General features: G+C 42.2%; 2 protein-coding genes and 1 pseudogene across 2 annotated transcripts; all 3 read left to right on the top strand.

Annotated features, from left to right (window-relative positions):
* The first annotated feature begins 7,277 nt into the window (after positions 1 to 7,277).
* On the top strand, positions 7,278 to 8,331 carry LOC138584561 (chemerin-like receptor 1). The gene has a single exon (XM_069656825.1). It carries the CDS (start codon positions 7,306 to 7,308, stop codon positions 8,209 to 8,211), a length of 906 nt encoding a protein of 301 aa, XP_069512926.1. The 5' UTR covers positions 7,278 to 7,305; the 3' UTR covers positions 8,212 to 8,331.
* A 3,323-nt stretch (positions 8,332 to 11,654) lies between these two features.
* Positions 11,655 to 12,768, top strand: LOC138584739 (chemerin-like receptor 1). Its single transcript, XM_069657044.1, has one exon. It carries the CDS (start codon positions 11,655 to 11,657, stop codon positions 12,759 to 12,761), a length of 1,107 nt encoding a protein of 368 aa, XP_069513145.1. The 3' UTR covers positions 12,762 to 12,768.
* Positions 12,769 to 21,540: 8,772 nt separating this feature from the next.
* On the top strand, positions 21,541 to 22,665 carry LOC138584776 (chemerin-like receptor 1; annotated as a pseudogene).
* Positions 22,666 to 23,003: the final 338 nt, after the last annotated feature.

Here is a 23,003-nt window from a genome sequence, read left to right as displayed (position 1 = left end):
GAGCTGTAAGATGTTTAATCAACTGAATGGCTTCTTCTTCTGATGATGTGCTCTTCAAACAGTCGTCGACATAGAAGTTTTGGTTTACTGATTGAATTGCATCAGCAGGGAAGAATGCCTGCCCATCCTCTGCTGTCTTCCTGAGTGCAAAGCAAGCGCAGCTAGGGGATGAAACTGCCCCAAACAGGTGGACGGTCATTCGATACTCTGCAATTTCTTGACTCAAGTCACCGTCAGGCCACCACAAGAAACGTAGGAAGTCTTTGTCAGTCTCTGCAACGTTGACCTGATAGAACATCTGCTGTATGTCTGCCATTAAAGCTACAGGCTCTTGTCTAAATCTTGTAAGCACTCCCATTAGACTGTTTGTCAGGTTAGGACCCTGGAAGAGTTTGTTGTTTAATGATCTTCCTTTAAACGTTGCCCCGCAGTCAAACACAACCCGTAATTTTTCCTTTGTGGGATGGTAAACACCATGATGTGGGATATACCAGACCTTCCCTTCTTCACAGTCCAACTGATGCTGAGGGATTTTCTCGGCATAACCTTTACCAATGACATCATTTAGGAATTCTGCGTACTCCTGATGAAACTGTTCATCTTTTTGAAACCTTTTTTTGAGTCCAAGAATCCTTTGTTTGGCCACTGATAGATTATTTGGGAGCATGGGATGCTCTTTCCTAAAAGGCATTTTCAGGCTGTAATGTCCATCCACGTGTTTTGCTGAGTGACTGACAATTTCCAAAAACTTGATTTCTTCTCTTGACATTTGTTCATCCTCCACATTCTTGTCATTGAAGTCATGGTTATATTGGGCAACCAACATCTCCTCCAGTTTACACACAGCAATCCTATTTACTATTGCAGAGGGAAATTCTGCCTCCATGGTGCCACTGTTTCCATTCAGTGGACCATTTATGGACCATCCCAGCACTGTCCTGATAGCATACGGGCCATTCCCGCAGCTGTTGATGACCTCCCATGGTTCCAATAACCTGGGAGCATTGGTGCCAATTAACAGGTCGACCTTTTTCTCGATGCTTGGGATGCATACCTTTTCTAAATGTGGCCATTTATCCAGATCTTCCTGTGTCACGATGTCTTCAGCATTCACAGGCATTTTCTCCTGAGTGAGAACATCTGGAAGCACGTGAAAATCATTACTTTCAAGACCAGCAACCTCTAAACCAGTCAAGGAGTAAGCAGTCTTCACTGTTTCTTGCCCCATTGTGCGTAGCAGAAAGCTGGTTCTTTTACCTGCAGCATTCAGCTTCGTCATGAGATGTTCAGAACAGAATGTGCCAGAGCTGCCAGGATCCAAGAAGGCATATGTTGTTATTATGCGATTTCCTTTTGAAGCCTTCACCTTTACAGGAAGGATAGATAGCGCACACTGGTCCTTACCGGCCCCTGTATGTCCACATGTTGTTACTACAGGAGGCTGTTCATTCAACGCTTCTCTTTGCTGCTCTGGAGCTGCTTGCCTTTTTATATGAAGCAAGGTTGGGTGAGTTTTCCCACATATTCTGCATATCAACCGGTTTTCACAGTCACGGCTCATGTGACCCGCAGATAAACATGCAAAACAAACTCCCATTTCCCACAGAAAGTGAATCTTGTCTTTGTGTTTCTTTCCATTGAGTTCCTTACACTCGTCCAATGAGTGCCCACGAGCACAGCAGAGGCACCCAGCTTTCTCCATCTTCATTTGATGTTCCATTCTTTCAGGTAGGTTTGTAGAAGTTACTGTGGTAGCAACAACACTTTGCTTTACTTTTTCTCTGTGCTGAGCTTTAAACCTGGTTAGAGTCTTTGTCCCAGAAACACCAAATCCGGGGTCCTGTATGTTACCAAACAGAGGATCTGAAAGAATTCTGACATGGCGTTCAATAAATGCCACTAAGTCTTTGATGTGAGCTCTGTCATTTGTTCTTTCCATTATGTCATGAGCTTTGCTTCTCCATTGATCTCTCATTCTGAATGGTAATTTGGAAACAATAGCTCTCATGTTGACCGGCATGTCAAGCTCTTGCAAGTACTGAAGGTCCTCCATCGCGTTGCAGCAGCCACGCAGAAATAAAGCATAGGCTTGGAGTGCATTCATCTCTTCAGATTTAATTGATTGCCAAGCCAAAGCCCTCTCCATGTAAGCTGTTGCTATTTTGAAGTGATTGCCAAAATGTGTCTGCAAAAGACCTTTTGCCACTATATAACCACTTTCAGGTTCCATATGCAAGCAGCTACGCACCAAATCTCGTGGCTGTCCTCAGGTAAATTGTTCCAAATAATAAAGACAATCAGCTTTACTTGCTTTTACTTCGACTCCTTGCTCAAAAGCCTTTACAAATATTCTGTATTTGAGAGGGTCTCCTTCAAAAGTAGGAATATCTCGTGGCGGCAGAGATAAGGAAAGCTGTTGCTGCACCAGAGCTGCTGTTATGTCATTTTGCCTGTGCATGATGTTAAGTATGTCATCAGTAGGAGAGTTTTGATTCATTGTCTGTTGTGTTTCTGAACATTGTCTCGATCCATCATTTGATTGAGCAACCATAGGCTGACATTGCACATGCAGTGATGTTGCTAGTACGTTATTTCCCTGCTGCTGTTCATTTGGGGGCCACTGGGGGCTTGTAACAGTTTGCACCAATTGTACAATTTGGTTTTGCCGCACATCAATGGATTTTAGTTTGTCAGATGATGATTCTGTTGTGAAAGTTTCAATGCAGACTGTTGGTACTCCTTTGCCATGGGGTTTAAGGCAATGACTGGTGCTGCGTTCTCCTTTTCCTTTTCAAAGTAAGAGTTCATGCCATTTGAGCCTCCTGAAGAACTGTGAGCATCACAAGCCTGTAATACTGCCAGCTTAGCATTAAAAGCAGCCAAGTCCACCTCCAAGTCAAGTTCCTCTTTTTTCCTCCTCAGCTGCTCCTGCTGTTGCTCCAAAGCATGTCTCTCCTTTAAAGCTGCTTGGCGAGCAAGAAGGGCGGCTCTATCAGCCTCAGCTTTTATGCGTGCAGAGGATGTAGTGCTTGAGTTGCTGCTGCGATGGCTCCTTTGACTAGAGCGTTTGCTACCCGCATTTGATACACTGTCCTCAGGACGCACGTTGTCCTCCACATGACTAACATTTCCATGCGCAGTAAATTCATCATGACACAAAACCAACCTTTTTGCATTGACAATAGTCTCATCATTTGATATCATGCTCGCTTTAAACCACGTTTCATGTTTTTCTTTTTCGTCACACGGCAACAGGGACACCAAAGAATCATGAATGAATTTCGCTTCATTACAAACCTTTATCAATTCATCAAGAGCATTCTGTAACTCAGTTTTATCATCATTCACCATTAAACCTTGCATTGTTTTTCTAATGACCTTTGCTTTATTGAGCTTGAATTTTCTTTCATTTTGAAAGCGATCTAATTTATCAGCAAGCGCTTTTGCTGTGAGTTTAACCATTCGCTTTTCAGTGATCATTTCAGCACCGCCAGTTATACTGCTGGCTCCTTTAGCATCTGACCAAACGTAAACCTTCTCAGTCCCGCTAGCCACATCCGACGCCGCGTTCTTCTCCATGGTATATACACAGTCACAAAATCAGTTCAATAGTTCGCCACGCAAAAGTCAAGTCAGCGCAAAGTCTACTGTCAGTCCGTTTTGACAACCAATGCATTGAATTTCAATAGAGACATGTGTGCACACATTTCTAAATGGCCATAAACAGTGTAGCGCTACACATACCTCTAAATGCTGCGTTGGGCGCCATGCAGTGATTTGAGTACGATGCTCAACAGGTGTTGCCATAGCATTAGCAACGTAGCTCCTGCTTCGGGTCCAATAATGACTGCAGCCGGAATCCTCACAGCTCCCCGATCCTTCTACAGCCCGAAAGCGTCCTCCACGATAGCCGCTGACAGCTCCCCGGTCCTTCCGCGGCCCGAACCCGTCCTCCACCAACGATAGCCGCTGCGCTTTGCTACCGATAGCTCTCCCAGTCCTTATGTGCCGCCTCCTTAACGTGCCAAACGCGCCGAAGGGGGTTCAAACAAAGTTCCAACTGGCTGGTTTTTGACAATATAGAAGCTTAGTCTATTACTAAAGCTGCCGATGTGTTTGGCTCCCAGGAGTGACCTGGCTGACGCGCTGTACAGTTCAATACGTTACCGTTTGCTTTGTTGTTTTAAATAAGATCTCTGCAGGCGTCTTAAGTTTGCATCACACAATCCATTTAATTGAATCACCATGCAGCGTTAATACATCATCCAGTTTCCTTATACGATCAATCAACAAATACAAACGATACCGCTGCGGTTTGCCATGCCGCCTGTCATCACAGCGGTCAAAAACCGTTTGCCCTTCCGGGGTCAAACACACACCTACATTTACTATCACCACACCTTTTATACCTTAAGCAATAGTGCAGCGACACCCAGTGGCACAAAAACAAAACAGCTTTCCCAAAAACATGAATATGGCTCTTACAATAATCGCTCTGTAAAGGTGCAGGAAGAGGGTCATGTGTTATCTGATGTCTATTAATAAACTATGATAAAAAAAACAACTAATACCAATCCTATGGGCACAAATATGTGTCAGTTTTTGACCATTTCCTTAGCTTCTGTGTCTGCCCATACCAATCCCGGGATATATTTATATATCTTGTTAGTCGTTCTCATTTTTATCATAGACTTGGTCAGTATAGAGACAGCCGTTAAACATATAACCTGCATCTGTGCTTTGGCATGTACTGTATTTCATGATGTGTTTTACTTATCAGGTGTATCTCTGAGTAAGGATGTCTTTTCAGAAGAACTTTGACTAAGCATATCAAACAGGATGCTAGAAGAAGGAACATGCTGCACACACCAGAGACTTGTGCAATTGCTCTGACACTACTATCACTGAAGATCATGCGTGAAAAAAGAAATATTCTAACTTCACATCTGTTTTGCTTGCAGGTTGCAGTATGTACAAATATGTAGAAACAGTTGATTGTTTGAGTGATATGTTGCTTATTCCATCAGTGAAGAAACATCCTTGTTTCTGTCATGAGTTTCTAGTTTAGTACTGGTTTTGTCTTGTATTTCGGTGTTCAGTTATTTTTTCTTGTTTTACCTTGTCACTTTGTCTATTGTCATGACTTCTCATCGTTTAGTTTTGTATTTAGTTTATTCTGTGTTCTTGTCAGTATTTAGTCTTGTTTAGTTAAGTATTTCACTTGTGTCTCTTTGGTTCGATCATTTCCTGTTTTACTTTGTCACCTTGTCTTTCGTGTTGGTCCACTTCCTGCCTTTGTGTTTCCCGCTTGTTTGACTATGTGCCCTGCCCTGATTGTTTTCACCTGCCCCTTGATTGTCTCACCTGTGTCTGATTAGCCTCACCTCCTAAGTTTATTTAGTCTTTGTGCTCCCTTGTCTCGGTGCGGGTTCATTGTCATTGTCTGTGAAAACCCTAGGTATGTCTTCCTGTGTTTGCCTGTGTATTATTTGGGATTTTTGATTACCCAGCTCCTTGTGTTATCTCCTGTTTTTGTTGGATTTTCAGTTGGACTTTTGTTCTTATTAAATCATATCAGTCTGCATCTGGGTCCTCACCTTTTTGTGAACAATGAACCGTGACAGATTCAAACATCAGCCGTTGTTTGCAATTGATCCATCGTTGCCCCTGCAGCTTCCTGTTTTTTCCAACCAAATATGAAATAATAATAATAATAATAAATAAAAGGTGCAAACAAAAACAAAACGCTGGTTGTTTTGTCTCTTTTACACAAAGCAGCAACACCTCAGTATACAGTCTATGAATAACAATCAACATCTGTCATTTATTTCAAAAGCCAAATGCTCCACCTAGTGGTCGGAGGTCTGAATACAAAGAAGCGTGTCCAGAAATAGAGAAGAAAATAGATGTTACACACTTTTCGTTAGGGACTCGTAAATACTTCCACCAGTAAACATTTTCCTTCTTAACGAGGCCCTGATTTGTTTTCATAGCTTTATTAAACAATTAAATTCAAAACAGCAAGGCGCGAAATAACGATGATGTGATATTTTTAATGGTTGAAAAGTAGTGTCCGTATCAGACTCCGCTGTTGTGTTTGCTTTACCTGTTTATTTTTGCAGATTTTAATTCGATAGCTTTCAGAAATGTGTGCCTTCATCGTCATTAAAAGGCTGTCATTAAAAGTATGAGGGGGTTATCGGATGAATCTTGTCCGTGTGCTCGTCACGTGACCTCACATATTACAAGATCACAGAGCATCTTGTACATTTGGCACGCAGCTTTCGTTCACGCGCAGTTTGAGGAGGGTGATTTGTGCTGCGGACACATCCTCAACTGAACTTTGGCAGAGGTACCGTTGTTTGTGTTGTCATTTGAATGTGTGCGAGAATAATGTGACGAGACTATACAGAAGTCAATGAGACTTCAGCATCAGAAAACGGCTTTACGAAGAAATTTACAAAGAAAACAAAGACGAACTCTTTTAAATTAAGAATAGGTCAATCGATATGTTTCAGAGCGGGCTGCTTTCTCAAGTGGTCAATGATTTAATGAAAAAAAACACCACCTATCCGCAACCAGCTTATAATTTAAGCCTATACATTAATTGTTCATAAAATATAATAAATATTCTTTATATGCATTTAATTACATTTTATTTCAAGTGTTCTTGTACATGAATTCATGCTCATAGGCTTTATGCATCCACTTGTTAAATGTAAAGTTATTACCTCATGGAAACTCAGAAAAGCATTTGTCCCAGGAAATAATAACATGGTTCAACTCTATAAGTCGAGGTCAGCCTGGAAGCATTTTTAAAAGGGGCATTTAGACATTTTTGTAACTTTAGTTTCACTGGAAGTCAAGATTAATATTTGGTTCGGCTTTAGATGGTACAAAACACATCATATAAAAACATAGTGCCCATGGGTCAGTTGGGGGAACTAAACTATAGTTTCAACTGTGGCACAAGTATTCTTACAATATTGATTCACAAAAATGTCACAGTATCAAAAGTAGTGGTTATTACTGTTTGAGCTCTACAAAATATAGATAAACTACATATGTTATGTTTTCATGACAGGTCTCAGGACAAGAATGGAGAAAACTACCACTGCACCTTCATATCACATCAATACATCTGATGGATCTGATAGAAATGACTCATCTGATGAGTGTTCTTATCACGATGATTATGCTGAGCTGAGACGGTCTCTGAAGATCATGTCTCTTTTTTTTTACTGCCTGGCCTTTGTTCTTGGAGTGCTCGGGAACGGAGTGGTTGTCTGGGTGACCGGCTTCAAGATGAAGAAAACAGTTAAAACAGTTTGGTTCCTCAACCTCGCCGTGGCCGACTTCTTCTTCACTGCACTCCTGTCCGTACACGTGATTAAACTGGCATTGGATTTTCACTGGCCTTTTGGGAAGTTCATGTGCAAACTCAACGCCACACTGATCACCTTGAACATGTTTGCCAGTGTCTATATTCTGGTGTTGATCAGTGTGGACAGATGTGTGGCTGTGGTGTGGCCCGTCTGGGCCCAGAACCACAGGAGTGTGCGTAAGGCGTCCTGTGTGAGTCTGGGTGTTTGGGTGCTGGCTCTGATTCTCAGCGCTCCGTACTTTGTCTTCAGGGACACAGATCTATTAGATGACAATGTAACCATCAACTGCTTCGACAACTACACCCTTTCTGATGTCGATGACGAGTCTATGTATGAGCTGCTAATGTTTCGTTTTAAGGCCATGACCATCACCCGCTTACTCTTGGGATTTGTAGTCCCCTTCACTGTCATTGTCTCCTGTTATGCTGTGATAATCCATCATCTCAGGAGAAACCGCACCCTGGCCAGGCAGTCCAGTCGGACCTTTAAGATCATCGCTGCAGTTATCACCGCTTTTTTCCTCTGCTGGGCTCCTTATTACATCTTTAATCTAATTGAGCTGACTTATTTTGAGACCGATTCTCAAACATTATATATTGTCATCACCATTGGGATTCCAATAAGCACAATTCTGACCTTCATCAACAGCTGCCTGAACCCACTGCTCTATGTGTTTGTGGGCCAAGATTTCAGGGATTTTATCCGTAAATCCTTCCTGAACATGTTGGAGGCTGCTTTCCAGGAAGAGGAGTCTGACTCTCACACTGACACAAACCCAGTGAACACCAGTCAGAGCCAAATGAGGTCAATGGATACTGAGCTGTAGAACATGAAGAAACAAATACTGAAACTGAACATAGCATATTATTTGGACACAAATTATTATTTTTTACTTTTGTTGTTTGTTTGTTTTGAGACATTTAGTTTACTGTGAAAACACACAATGAAAAAACACCAATTATCACATTTTAGGAGACAGAGTCAGTGAAATGTCATTTTTGCCTGAATAACCACATATGTGATCAATCAGTTATAAAATTGTTTGCCTTTAAATTCCTGTCAATCGACTTATCAGTTGAATAAACAGCACAGCACATTTTGTCTGTGTATTGTATGTGTTTGGTAGATGTTGCATGTGTTCATAAAACACAATCCTTCCTCTGTATAAAAGCTTATTCTAAATGTTAAAGTGTTTTTGTTGTTTCATAAATAAAATTGATGATGACTGTAATGTAGTTCTTGTTTTTATACCATTATCATCCTTATTGAAATATTATACAAAGATCCCTTTTTTCCACTCATGATTTCCCTCTTATAGTCACCACACGACTTTACTGCTTGGTCACTTTTCATCTTTATAATCGCTCTGTAAAGGTGCAGAAAGAGGGTCATGTGTTATCTGATGCCTATTAATAAACCATGATAAAAAAAACAACTAATACCAATCCTATGGGCACAAATATGTGTCAGTAGAAACTGAATTTGAATTATTTATATGTGAATTTTAATTGCTCAACTTGAATAGTTGAATTAAACATCTGAATTTGAATCACATCATTTTAAATTGAATGTATTAGTTTGAAACTGAAGGTTGGCTAATAACCTGAAATACAGATTATCTGAGACACAGTTGATGAGGAATCGCATGCAGATTCACAGCACCCCTTTTTGGCCAATCATGTTTTTGACCATTTCCTTCACTTCTGTGTCTGCCCATACCAATCCCAGGATATATTTATATATCTTGTTAGTCGTTCTCATTTTTATCATAGACTTGGTCAGTATAGAGACAGCCGTTAAACATATAACCTGCATCTGTGCTTTGGCATGTACTGTATTTCATGATGTGTTTTACTTATCAGGTGTATCTCTGAGTAAGGATGTCTTTTCAGAAGAACTTTGACTAAGCATATCAAACAGGATGCTAAGAGGAAGGAACATGCTGCAGACACCACAGATTTGTGCAATTGCTCTGACACTACTATCACTGAAGATCATGCGTGAGAAAAAGAAATATTCTAACTTCACATCTGTTTTGCTCGCAGGTTGCAGTATGTACAAATATGTAGAAACAGTTGATTGTTTGAGTGATATGTTGCTTATTCCATCAGTGAAGAAACATCCTTGTTTCTGTCATGAGTTTCTAGTTTAGTACTGGTTTTGTCTTGTATTTCGGTGTTCAGTTATTTTTTCTTGTTTTACCTTGTCACTTTGTCTATTGTCATGACTTCTCATCGTTTAGTTTTGTATTTAGTTTATTCTGTGTTCTTGTCAGTATTTAGTCTTGTTTAGTTAAGTATTTCACTTGTGTCTCTTTGGTTCGATCATTTCCTGTTTTACTTTGTCACCTTGTCTTTCGTGTTGGTCCACTTCCTGCCTTTGTGTTTCCCGCTTGTTTGACTATGTGCCCTGCCCTGATTGTTTTCACCTGCCCCTTGATTGTCTCACCTGTGTCTGATTAGCCTCACCTCCTAAGTTTATTTAGTCTTTGTGCTCCCTTGTCTCGGTTCGGGTTCATTGTCATTGTCTGTGAAAACCCTAGGTATGTCTTCCTGTGTTTGCCTGTGTATTATTTGGGATTTTTGATTACCCAGCTCCTTGTGTTATCTCCTGTTTTTGTTGGATTTTCAGTTGGACTTTTGTTGTTATTAAATCATATCAGTCTGCATCTGGGTCCTCACCTTTTTGTGAACAATGAACCGTGACAGTTTTAAACATCATTAGCCGTTGTTTGCAATTGATCCATCGTTGCCCCTGCAGCTTCCTGTTTTTTCCAACCAAATAGGAAATAATAATAATAATAAATAAAAGGTGCAAACAAAAATAAAACGCTGGTTGTTTTGTCTGTTTACACAAAGCAGCAACACCTCAGTATACAGTCTATGAATAACACTCAACATCTGTCATTTATTTCAAAAGCCAAATGCTCCACCTAGTGGTCGGAGGTCTGAATACAAAGAAGCGTGTCCAGAAATAGAGAAGAAAATAGATGTTACACACTTTTCGTTAGGGACTCGTAAATACTTCCACCAGTAAACATTTTCCTTCTTAACGAGGCCCTGATTTGTTTTCATAGCTTTATTAAACAATTAAATTCAAAACAGCAAGGCGCGAAATAACGATGATGTGATATTTTTAATGGTTGAAAAGTAGTGTCAGTATCAGACTCCGCTGTTGTGTTTGCTTTACCTGTTTATTTTTGCAGATTTTAATTCGATAGCTTTCAGAAATGTGTGCCTTCATCATCATTAAAAGTATGAGGGGGTTATCGGATGAATCTTGTCCGTGTGCTCGTCACGTGACCTCACATATTACAAGATCACAGAGCATCTTGTACATTTGGCACGCAGTTTTCGTTCACGCGCAGTTTGAGGAGGGTGATTTGTGCTGCGGACACATCCTCAACTGAACTTTGACAGAGGTACCGTTGTTTGTGTTGTCATTTGAATGTGTGCGAGAATAATGTGACGAGACTATACAGAAGTCAATGAGACTTCAGCATCAGAAAACGGCTTTACGAAGAAATTTACAAAGAAAACAAAGACGAACTCTTTTAAATTAAGAATAGGTCAATCGATATGTTTCAGAGCGGGCTGCTTTCTCAAGTGGTCAATGATTTAATGAAAAAAAAGCCTATACATTAATTGTTCATAGAATATAATAAATATTCTTTATATGCATTTAATTACATTTTATTTCAAGTGTTCTTGTACATGAATTCATACTCATAGGCTTTATGCATCCACTTGTTAAATGTAAAGTTATTACCTCATGGAAACTCAGAAAAGCATTTGTCCCAGGAAATAATAACATGGTTCAACTCTATAAGTCGAGGTCAGCCTGGAAGCATTTTTAAAAGGGGCATTTAGACATTTTTGTAACTTAAGTTTCACTGGAAGTCAAGATTAATATTTGGTTCTGCTTTAGATGGTAAAAAACACATCATATAAAAACATAGTGCAAAGTACTCACAATGATTAATGCATGAAGTAACCCATGATCATGATGGAATCTATGTTAACACTAAGTACCGCTTGGCTCTGAACTTCCTATAAGACTGACAAGTCTGATCCATCTCTGCAGCATCATGTAAGCCTATGGGTCAGTTGGGGGAACTAAACTATAGTTTCAACTGTGGCACAAGTATTCTTACAATATTGATTCAGAAAAATGTCACAGTATCAAAAGTAGTGGTTGTTACTGTTTGAGCTCTACAAAATATAGATAAACTACATATGTTATGTTTTCATGACAGGTCTCAGGACAAGAATGGAGAAAACTACCACTGCACCTTCATATCACATCAATACATCTGATGGATCTGATAGAAATGACTCATGTGGTGATTACAATGATTATGCTGAGCTGAGACGGTCTCTCCATATCATGTCTCTTTTTTTTTACTGCCTGGTCTCTGTTCTTGGTGTGCTCGGGAATGGAGCGGTTATCTGGGTGACCGGCTTCAAGATAGAGAAAACAGTTAACACAGTTTGGTTCCTCAACCTCGCCGTGGCCGACTTCTTCTTCACTGCACTCCCGTCCGTACAAGTGATTGAACTGGCTTTGGATTTTCACTGGCCTTTTGGGAAGTTCATGTACAAACTCAACACCACACTGATCACCTTGAACATGTTTGCCAGTATCTATATTCTGGTGGTGATCAGTGTGGACAGATGTGTGGCTGTGGTGTGGCCCGTCTGGGCCAGGAACCACAGGAGTGTGCGTGAGGCGTCCTGTGTGAGTCTGGGTGTTTGGGTGCTGGCTCTGATTCTCAGCGCTCCGTACTTTGTCTTCAGGGACACTGCACCAGCCTTTAGAAATGAAGAGGTCATCAACTGTTTCAACAACTATGCCCTTTCTGATGTCTATGATGAGTCTGTGTATGAGTTGGTAATATTTCGTTTTAAGGCCATGACCATCACCCGCATCGTCCTGGGATTTGTAGTCCCCTTCACTGTCATTGTCTCCTGTTATGCTGTGATAATCCATCATCTCAGGAGAAACCACACCCTGGCCAGGCAGTCCAGTCGGACCTTCAAGATCATCGCTGCAGTTATCACCGCTTTTTTCCTCTGCTGGGCTCCTTATCACATCTTTAAACTAATTGAGCTGGCTTATTTTGTGACAAATTCTCCAACATTATTTATCGTCATCTTCATTGGGATTCCAATAAGCACAATTCTGACCTTCATCAACAGCTGCCTGAACCCACTGCTCTATGTGTTTGTGGGCCAAGATTTCAGGGATATTGTCCGTAAATCCTTCCTGAACATGTTGGAGGCTGCTTTCCAGGAAGAGGAGTCTGACTCTCACACTGACACAAACCCAGTGAACACCAGTCAGAGCCAAATGAGGTCAATGGATACTGAGCTGTAGAACATGAAGAAACAAATGCTGAAACTGAACATAGCATATTATTTGGACACAAATTATTATTTTTTACTTTTGTTGCTTGTTTGTTTTGAGACATTTAGTTTACTGTGGAAACACACAATGAAAAAACACCAATTATCACATTTTAGGAGACAGAGTCAGTGAAATGTCATTTTTGCCTGAATAACCACATATGTGATCAATCAGTTATAAAATTGTTTGCCTTTAAATTCCTATCAATCGACTATCAGTTGAATAAACAGCACAGCACATTTTGTCTGTGTATTGTATGTGTTTGGTAGATGTTGCATGTTGTCATAAAACACAATCCTTCCTCTGTATAAAAGCTTATTCTAAATGTTAAAGTGTTTTTGTTGTTTCATAAATAAAATTGATGATGACTGTAATGTAGTTCTTGTTTTTATACCATTATCATCCTTATTGAAATATTATACAAAGATCCCTTTTTTCCACTCATGATTTCCCTCTTATAGTCACCACACGACTTTACTGCGTGGTCACTTTTCATCTTTATAATCGCTCTGTAAAGGTGCAGAAAGAGGGTCATGTGTTATCTGATGCCTATTAATAAACCATGATAAAAAAAACAACTAATACCAATCCTATGGGCACAAATATGTGTCAGTAGAAACTGAATTTGAATTATTTATATGTGAATTTTAATTGCTCAACTTGAATAGTTGAATTAAACATCTGAATTTGAATCACATCATTTTAAATTGAATGTATTAGTTTGAAACTGAAGGTTGGCTAATAACCTGAAATACAGATTATCTGAGACACAGTTGATGAGGAATCGCATGCAGATTCACAGCACCCCTTTTTGGCCAATCATGTTTTTGACCATTTCCTTCACTTCTGTGTCTGCCCATACCAATCCTGGGATATATTTATATATCTTGTTAGTCGTTCTCATTTTTATCATAGACTTGGTCAGTATAGAGACAGCCGTTAAACATATAACCTGCATCTGTGCTTTGGCATGTACTGTATTTCATGATGTGTTTTACTTATCAGGTGTATCTCTGAGTAAGGATGTCTTTTCAGAAGAACTTTGACTAAGCATATCAAACAGGATGCTAGAAGAAGGAACATGCTGCAGACACCACAGATTTGTGCAATTGCTCTGACACTACTATCACTGAAGATCATGCGTGAGAAAAAGAAATATTCTAACTTCACATCTGTTTTGCTCGCAGGTTGCAGTATGTACAAATATGTAGAAACAGTTGATTGTTTGAGTGATATGTTGCTTATTCCATCAGTGAAGAAACATCCTTGTTTCTGTCATGAGTTTCTAGTTTAGTACTGGTTTTGTCTTGTATTTCGGTGTTCAGTTATTTTTTCTTGTTTTACCTTGTCACTTTGTCTATTGTCATGACTTCTCATCGTTTAGTTTTGTATTTAGTTTATTCTGTGTTCTTGTCAGTATTTAGTCTTGTTTAGTTAAGTATTTCACTTGTGTCTCTTTGGTTCGATCATTTCCTGTTTTACTTTGTCACCTTGTCTTTCGTGTTGGTCCACTTCCTGCCTTTGTGTTTCCCGCTTGTTTGACTATGTGCCCTGCCCTGATTGTTTTCACCTGCCCCTTGATTGTCTCACCTGTGTCTGATTAGCCTCACCTCCTAAGTTTATTTAGTCTTTGTGCTCCCTTGTCTCGGTGCGGGTTCATTGTCATTGTCTGTGAAAACCCTAGGTATGTCTTCCTGTGTTTGCCTGTGTATTATTTGGGATTTTTGATTACCCAGCTCCTTGTGTTATCTCCTGTTTTTGTTGGATTTTCAGTTGGACTTTTGTTCTTATTAAATCATATCAGTCTGCATCTGGGTCCTCACCTTTTTGTGAACAATGAACCGTGACAGTTTTAAACATCATTAGCCGTTGTTTGCAATTGATCCATCGTTGCCCCTGCAGCTTCCTGTTTTTTCCAGCCAAATAGGAAATAATAATAATAATAAATAAAAGGTGCAAACAAAAACAAAACGCTGGTTGTTTTGTCTCTTTACACAAAGCAGCAACACCTCAGTATACAGTCTATGACTAAGACTCAACATCTGTCATTTATTTCAAAAGCCAAATGCTCCACCTAGTGGTCGGAGGTCTAAATACAAAGGAGCGTGTCCAGAAATAGAGAAGAAAATAGATGTTACAGACTTTTCGTTAGGGACTCGTAAATACTTCCACCAGTAAACATTTTCCTTCTTAACGAGGCCCTGATTTGTTTTCATAGCTTTATTAAACAATTAAATTCAAAACAGCAAGGCGCGAAATAACGATGATGTGATATTTTCAATGGTTGAAAAGTAGTGTCCGTATCAGACTCCGCTGTTGTGTTTGCTTTACCTGTTTATTTTTGCAGATTTTAATTCGATAGCTTTCAGAAATGTGTGCCTTCATCATCATTAAAAGGCTGTCATTAAAAGTATGAGGGGGTTATCGGATGAATCTTGTCCGTGTGCTCGTCACGTGACCTCACATATTACAAGATCACAGAGCATCTTGTACATTTGGCACGCAGCTTTCGTTCATGCGCAGTTTGAGGAGGGTGATTTGTGCTGCGGACACATCCTCAACTGAACTTTGGCAGAGGTACCGTTGTTTGTGTTGTCATTTGAATGTGTGCGAGAATAATGTGACGAGACTATACAGAAGTCAATGAGACTTCAGCATCAGAAAACGGCTTTACGAAGAAATTTACAAAGAAAACAAAGACGAACTCTTTTAAATTAAGAATAGGTCAATCGATATGTTTCAGAGCGGGCTGCTTTCTCAAGTGGTCAATGATTTAATGAAAAAAAAGCCTATACATTAATTGTTCATAGAATATAATAAATATTCTTTATGTGCATTTAATTACATTTTATTTCAAGTGTTCTTGTACATGAATTCATACTCATAGGCTTTATGCATCCACTTGTTAAATGTAAAGTTATTACCTCATGTTGTAACAATCCTAAACCAAGGATACTCAAATGCAGAGAAAAAGTCCAAAACACAAAAATCCAGTAGCAGGAAAACTACTTTACTGAAAACATTCAAAGGTAATACACAGGAAATCCGTCAGCAAGGGCAGAACAATCCAAAATGGGCAATCCACAAAAATCAAAATCCAAAAGTCCAAACAGGGTTCAAAAACCAGGCAAGCAAACAATGATATCAAGGCTAGAAAACATGAACACACGAGGGTGACAATGACAATCTGGCAGAGGGTGAGTGGAAACACAGGGGTATATACACACACAGGCTGGACTAATTACCAATGGCATACAGGTGTAGGGAAAAAACTGGCGGGAAACTGAACAAAGGCAGGAAGTAACACTAGACATGATACACAAGCACCAGGATACAAAATAAAAACAGGAAGTGAACACAGATCAAATTAAAACAAACAGGTTACACAGAACATTACAGTACCCCCCCCTCAAGGGACGGCTCCAGACGTCCCAGGTTGATCAGGGTGATGCCGTTGAAAGTCTGATAAGTGTCTTATCAATAATGTCTCTTGAAGGGACCCAAGACCTCTCCTCAGGTCCATATCCCTCCCAGTCAACAAGGTACTGAAGTCCACGGCCACTGCGGCGGACCGCCAGCAGGCGCTTTACAGTGTAAACAGGCCCCCCATCAATAACCCGGGGGGGTGGAGGGGGTCTGGAGGAGGGAACCAGAGGACTGGTTCTGACGGGCTTGACCTTGGAAACATGGAAAGTAGGATGAACCCTCATTGTCCTCGGGAGCTTGAGCTGGACTGCAACTGGGTTCACTATTTTAGAGATGGAGAATGGGCCAACAAACCTCGGTGCCAACTTGCGTGACTCCAGGCGCAGAGGGAGATCTCGGCTGGAAAGCCAGACTCTTTGACCCACCCTGTAGCGAGGAGCTTGAGAACGGTGCTTGTCAGCTGACTGCTTGTACCGCCTGGAGGTGCGAAGGAGAGCTGCTCGGGCTCTTTTCCAGGTTAGGTGGCAGCGACGCACCAAGGCCCGAGCTGATGGAACAATGACCTCGCCCTCTACTTCAGGAAACAAAGGTGGCTGATATCCATACACACACTGGAAAGGAGAAAGACCTGTGGCAGAGACAGGGAGAGAGTTGTGAGCATATTCTACCCAAACCAAACGTCTGCTCCAGAGGGAAGGTTCTTGGGATACAGCACAGCGGAGTCCTGTCTCTAGCTCCTGGTTGTAACGCTCAGTCTGACCGTTGGACTGGGGGTGGAATCCAGAGGACAGACTAGCCGTAGCCCCGATTAGTCTGCAGAACTCCTTCCAAAACCGAGAGACAAACTGAGGGCCCCGGTCCGAAACATCCTGTGGGAGCCCATGCAGTCGAAAAACTCGATTTAACATGACCTCTGCCGTTTCCTGGGCAGAGGGTAGCTTAGACAAAGGGACAAAATGAGCCATTTTGGAAAATCTGTCCACTATGGTGAGAATAACTGTTACCTGCTGATGGAGGCAGTCCAGTGACAAAGTCTAAGGAGATGTGAGACCAGGGTCGCCGGGGAATGGGCAACGGGTGGAGCAAACCAGGAGGCCGCAGGTGGGAGGTCTTATTCTGGGCACAGACAGGGCAGGCAGCTATAAACTCCTGGACATCCTCCTTCAGCGTTGGCCACCAGAAACGCTGTTGAAGGAAACTGATGGAGCGAGCGACCCCCGGGTGACAGCTAAGGTTAGAGGAGTGCCCCCACTGCAGGACCCGTGGACGGAGGGCGGGCAGGACATAAAGCCGATTTTCAGGGCAGGTTTCAGGAATCTCCTCCCCCTCCAGCGCCTGGGTGACCTCGTCAACTATGCCCCACGTCACTGCTCCGATGACACAGGAGGATGGAAGAATGGTGGCAGGAGTTTCAGGGGTCTCCTCTCGCTGAAACTGCCGGGACAGGGCATCTGGCTTGACGTTTCTAGAACCAGGACGGTAAGACAGGGTGAAATCAAATCGATTGAAAAATAGTGCCCACCTTGCTTGACGAGAGTTCAATCTTTTAGCAGTCCTAATGTATTCCAGGTTCTTGTGGTCAGTCCACACCAGAAATGGCTGTTCAGCCCCCTCCAGCCAGTGCCTCCACTCTTCCAGAGCCAGCTTGACGGCCAGTAGCTCCCGGTTGCCCACATCGTAGCTCTGTTCAGCAGGGGAAAGTTTTCTAGAAAAGAAAGTACAGGGGTGAACCTTGTTGTCCTTGGGGAAGCGTTGGGAGAGGACCGCCCCCACCCCCACATCAGAGGCATCAACCTCGACGATGAACTGGAGCTTGGGATCTGGCAGGGTGAGTATGGGAGCAGAGCAGAACCGCCGCTTGAGGGATTGAAAAGCCTCCTCAGCTTGAGGGTTCCATGCGAACCTGATCTTAGGGGACGAGAGAGCATGGAGAGGGGCTGCAACAGAACTATAGTTCCTAATAAAGCGTCTGTAGAAGTTAGCAAAGCCCAAAAATCTCTGCAGCTGCTTTCTATCAGAGGGGACAGGCCAATCAGTGACAGCACTAACCTTATCAGGGTCCATCTTGAAACTGTCAGGTGCCACAATGAATCCCAAGAAGGAAACAGAGCGTTGGTGGAACTCGCATTTTTTCTGCCTTGACAAATAGTTGATTCTCCAGCAACCGCTGAAGAACCCGCTGGACGTGTTGCACGTGCTCCTCCTCAGACTTAGAAAAAATCAAAATGTCATCAAGATAAACAAAAACAAATGTGTTTAACATGTCTCTTAGAATGTCATTAACCAGGGCTTGAAAAACTGCTGGAGCATTAGTGAGACCGAATGGCATGACAAGATATTCATAGTGGCCACTAGGAGTGTTAAATGCAGTTTTCCATTCATCCCCCTCTCGTATGCGAACTAGATGATAAGCATTCCTTAAATCCAATTTAGAGAAAATGGTAGCTCCTTGTAAGAGTTCAAATGCAGAGGATATGAGTGGAAGAGGGTACCTGTTCTTAACCGTGACATTATTCAGGCCTCTGTAGTCTATGCAGGGGCGTAACGACTTGTCCTTCTTATCCACAAAAAAGAAACCTGCTCCAGCAGGAGAGGAGGAGGGACGAATTATACCTGCAGCCAGGGAACTCTGGATGTACTTGTTCATTGCCTCTCTCTCCGGGGCAGACAGGGAGTAGAGACGACCCTTCGGAGGAGAGGCCCCAGGGAGGAGGTCAATGGTGCAGTCGTAAGGCCGATGCGGAGGTAAGGAGGTAGCCCGGGACTTGTTAAAGACCTCCTTTAAATCCAGATAGATGGGAGGGACACAGGAGAGATCTGGAAAGTCTGAGGGGTCAGAGCTCTTACTAGAGATACTGGGTGAAGCAGAAACAAGGCAGGATGAGTGGCAAAACTTGCTCCACCCCAAAATTAGTCCAGTTGTCCAGTCAATGTGTGGATTGTGTCTTTTTAACCAAGGATGACCCAGAACCAGTGGACATTCAGGCGAGTCAATTATTAAAAATGAGAGCATCTCTGAGTGATTACCTGACATGGTTAGACTCAAAGCGGGAGTGCGGTGGGTAATACGGCAGAGTCGTCGGCCATTCAGGGCGTTGGCCTCCCGAGGACAAGGCAGAGGTTCGAGGGTCAACTGAAGCTGTTTAGCTAGTCCCCTGTCCATAAAGCTTTCGTCAGCTCCTGAATCAACAAAAACTGCTAGCTCCAGAGAACACCCAGAAATGGTCAAACAAGCGTGAGATGAAGGTCTGGAGGGATTTAAAGAAGTTGAGGTTTGACTCACCAATAACCCCCGCTCTATTGATGAGCCCTGTCTTTTACTGGACACACAGCCAAGAAGTGACCCAACTGGCCACAGTAGATGCACCTTCCCTCCTTAAGACGGCGCTGACGTTCCTCTGGGGAGAGACGAGTGCGTCCCAGCTGCATGGGCTCCTCCCGTCCACCAGGAGGCACTGTAACATTGTCCTGTGGCATAGCAGGAACAGAGAGAGGAGCAGGAACGGATGAGAGTGTAGATCGCTCCCAGCGGTCTGGTGGTCTCCGGACAGCTCGAGCCTTCTCCAGTCTCCTCTCATGAAGTCGGTTGTCGATCTTTATTGCTAGGGCCACCAAAGAGTCAAAGTCAGGGGGCAGATCTAGTGGAGCCAGGTGATCCTTAATGTCCTCAGATAAACTATGTAGGAATGTATCTGATAGAGAATTCTCATCCCATTCGCTCTCTGCTGCCAAGGTGCGGAAGCGAATAGAATGATCAGCAACTCAACTGTTTCCTTGACGCAGGGCCAGCAGCCCCCGAGCTGCCTCTCTGCCAGGAGTGCGGTGGTCAAAAACTTTGCGAAGGGCATCAGAAAAATTCCTAACAGTACTGCATGACAGGGATTGCTTATCCCACTCCGCTGTAGCCCACTCTCTAGCTCTTCCTGTGAGGTGAGTTATAATGAAGGCTACACGTGAACTCTCCGAGGGATAAGAGTTAGGTTGCAGTTCAAAAGTCATTGAGCACAGAGACAGGAAGGAGCGACAGGTAGAGGGATTACCATCATACCTCTCAATGTTGGGAAGACGGGGCTCCGGTCGAAAAGATGGCTGAGCTGCCTGGGGCAAAGGAGAAGGCTGAGCAGGGGGAGTAGGCGTAGAGGGTCTCAGGAGGGTGAGCATCTGTTGCATCTGAACGGAAAGCTCCTGAAACTGGTTGGACATGGCAACTTGAAAAGTGTCTTGTCGCACATGTAGTTCATGCACGCCACCCACGAGAGAGGACAGCTGCTGCTCATGATCATGAAGTCTTTTCCCTTGAGCACGGAGAGCCAAGCGAACAGTGTCTTCCTCTGCTGAGTCTGTCATGGCCAGATTGTACTGTAACAATCCTAAACCAAGGATACTCAAATGCAGAGAAAAAGTCCAAAACACAAAAATCCAGTAGCAGGAAAACTACTTTACTGAAAACATTCAAAGGTAATACACAGGAAATCCGTCAGCAAGGGCAGAACAATCCAAAATGGGCAATCCACAAAAATCAAAATCCAAAAATCCAAACAGGGTTCAAAAACCGGGCAAGCAAACACAATGATATCAAGGCTAGAAAACATGAACACACGAGGGTGACAATGACAATCTGGCAGAGGGTGAGTGGAAACACAGGGGTATATATACAGGCTGGACTAATTACCAATGGGATACAGGTGTAGGGAAAAAACTGGCGGGAAACTGAACAAAGGCAGGAAGTAACACTAGACATGATACACAAGCACCAGGATAAAAAATAATACAGGAAGTGAACACAGATCAAATTAAAACAAACAGGTTACACAGAACATTACACATGTAAACTCAGAAAAGCATTTGTCCCAGGAAATAATAACATGGTTCAACTCTATAAGTCGAGGTCAGCCTGGAAGCATTTTTAAAAGGGGCATTTAGACATTTTTGTAACTTAAGTTTCACTGGAAGTCAAGATTAATATTTGGTTTGGCTTTAGATGGTAAAAAACACATCATATAAAAACATAGTGCAAAGTACTCACAATGATTAATGCATGAAGTAACCCATGATCATGATGGCATCTATGTTAACACTAAGTACCGCTTGGCTCTGAACGTCCTATAAGACTGACAGGTCTGATCCATCTCTGCAGCATCATGTAAGCCTATGGGTCAGTTGGGGGAACTAAACTATAGTTTAAACTGTGGCACACATATTCTTACAATATTGATTCAGAAAAATGTCACAGTATCAAAAGTAGTGGTTGTTACTGTTTGAGCTCTACAAAATATAGATAAACTACATATGTTATGTTTTCATGACAGGTCTCAGGACAAGAATGGAGAAAACTACCACTGCACCTTCATATCACATCAATACATCTGATGGATCTGATAGAAATGACTCATCTGATGAGTATTACTATTACGATGATTATGCTGAGCTGAGACGGTCTCTCCATATCATGTCTCTTTTTTTTTTACTGCTTGGCCTTTGTTCTTGGTGTGCTCGGGAATGGAGCGGTTATCTGGGTGACCAGCTTCAAGATGAAGAAAACAGTTAACACAGTTTGGTTCCTCAACCTCGCCGTGGCCGACTTCTTCTTCACTGCACTCCTGTCCGTACAAGTGATTAAACTGGCTTTGGATTTTCACTGGCCTTTTGGGAAGTTCATGTGCAAACTCAACACCACACTGTTCGACTTGAACATGTTTGCCAGTATCTATATTCTGGTGGTGATCAGTGTGGACAGATGTGTGGCTGTGGTGTGGCCCGTCTGGGCCAGGAACCACAGGAGTGTGCGTAAAGCGTCCTGTGTGAGTCTGGGTGTTTGGGTGCTGGCTCTGATTCTCAGCGCTCCGTACTTTGTCTTCAGGGACACTGCACCAGCCTTTAGAAATGAAGAGGTCATCAACTGTTTCAACAACTATGCCCTTCCTGATGACTATGACGAGTCTATGTATGAGCTGCTAATGTTTCGTTTTAAGGCCATGACCATCACCCGCATGGTCCTGGGATTTGTAGTCCCCTTCACTGTCATTGTCTCCTGTTATGCTGTGATAATCCATCGTCTCAGGAGAAACCGCACCCTGGCCAGGCAGTCCAGTCGGACCTTTAAGATCATCGCTGCAGTTATCACCACTTTTTTCCTCTGCTGGGCTCCTTGTTACATCTTTAAACTAATTGAGCTGGCTTATTTTGTGACCAATTCTCCAACATTATTTATCGTCATCTTCATTGGGATTCCAATAAGCACAATTCTGACCTTCATCAACAGCTGCCTGAACCCACTGCTCTATGTGTTTGTGGGCCAAGATTTCAGGGATATTGTCCGTAAATCCTTCCTGAACATGTTGGAGGCTGCTTTCCAGGAAGAGGAGTCTGACTCTCACACTGACACAAACCCAGTGAACACCAGTCAGAGCCAAATGAGGTCAATGGATACTGAGCTGTAGAACATGAAGAAACAAATGCTGAAACTGTACATAGCATATTATTTGGACACAAATTATTATTTTTTACTTTTGTTGTTTGTTTGTTTTGAGACATTTAGTTTACTGTGGAAACACACAATGAAAAAACACCAATTATCACATTTTAGGAGACAGAGTCAGTGAAATGTCATTTTTGCCTGAAAAACCACATATGTGATCAATCAGTTATAAAATTGTTTGCCTTTAAATTCCTATCAATCGACTTATCAGTTGAATAAACAGCACAGCACATTTTGTCTGTGTATTGTATGTGTTTGGTAGATGTTGCATGTGTTCATAAAACACAATCCTTCCTCTGTATAAAAGC

Source organism: Semicossyphus pulcher, unplaced genomic scaffold (assembly GCF_022749685.1).
Source record: "Semicossyphus pulcher isolate SPU_LCO1_2020_fin unplaced genomic scaffold, fSemPul1.0.p SCAF_9, whole genome shotgun sequence".
In the NCBI taxonomy this organism is placed as follows: domain Eukaryota; kingdom Metazoa; phylum Chordata; class Actinopteri; order Labriformes; family Labridae; genus Semicossyphus; species Semicossyphus pulcher.
Note: the sequence above shows the minus strand (reverse complement) of the source record. Positions and strands in the feature narration are given on the sequence as shown.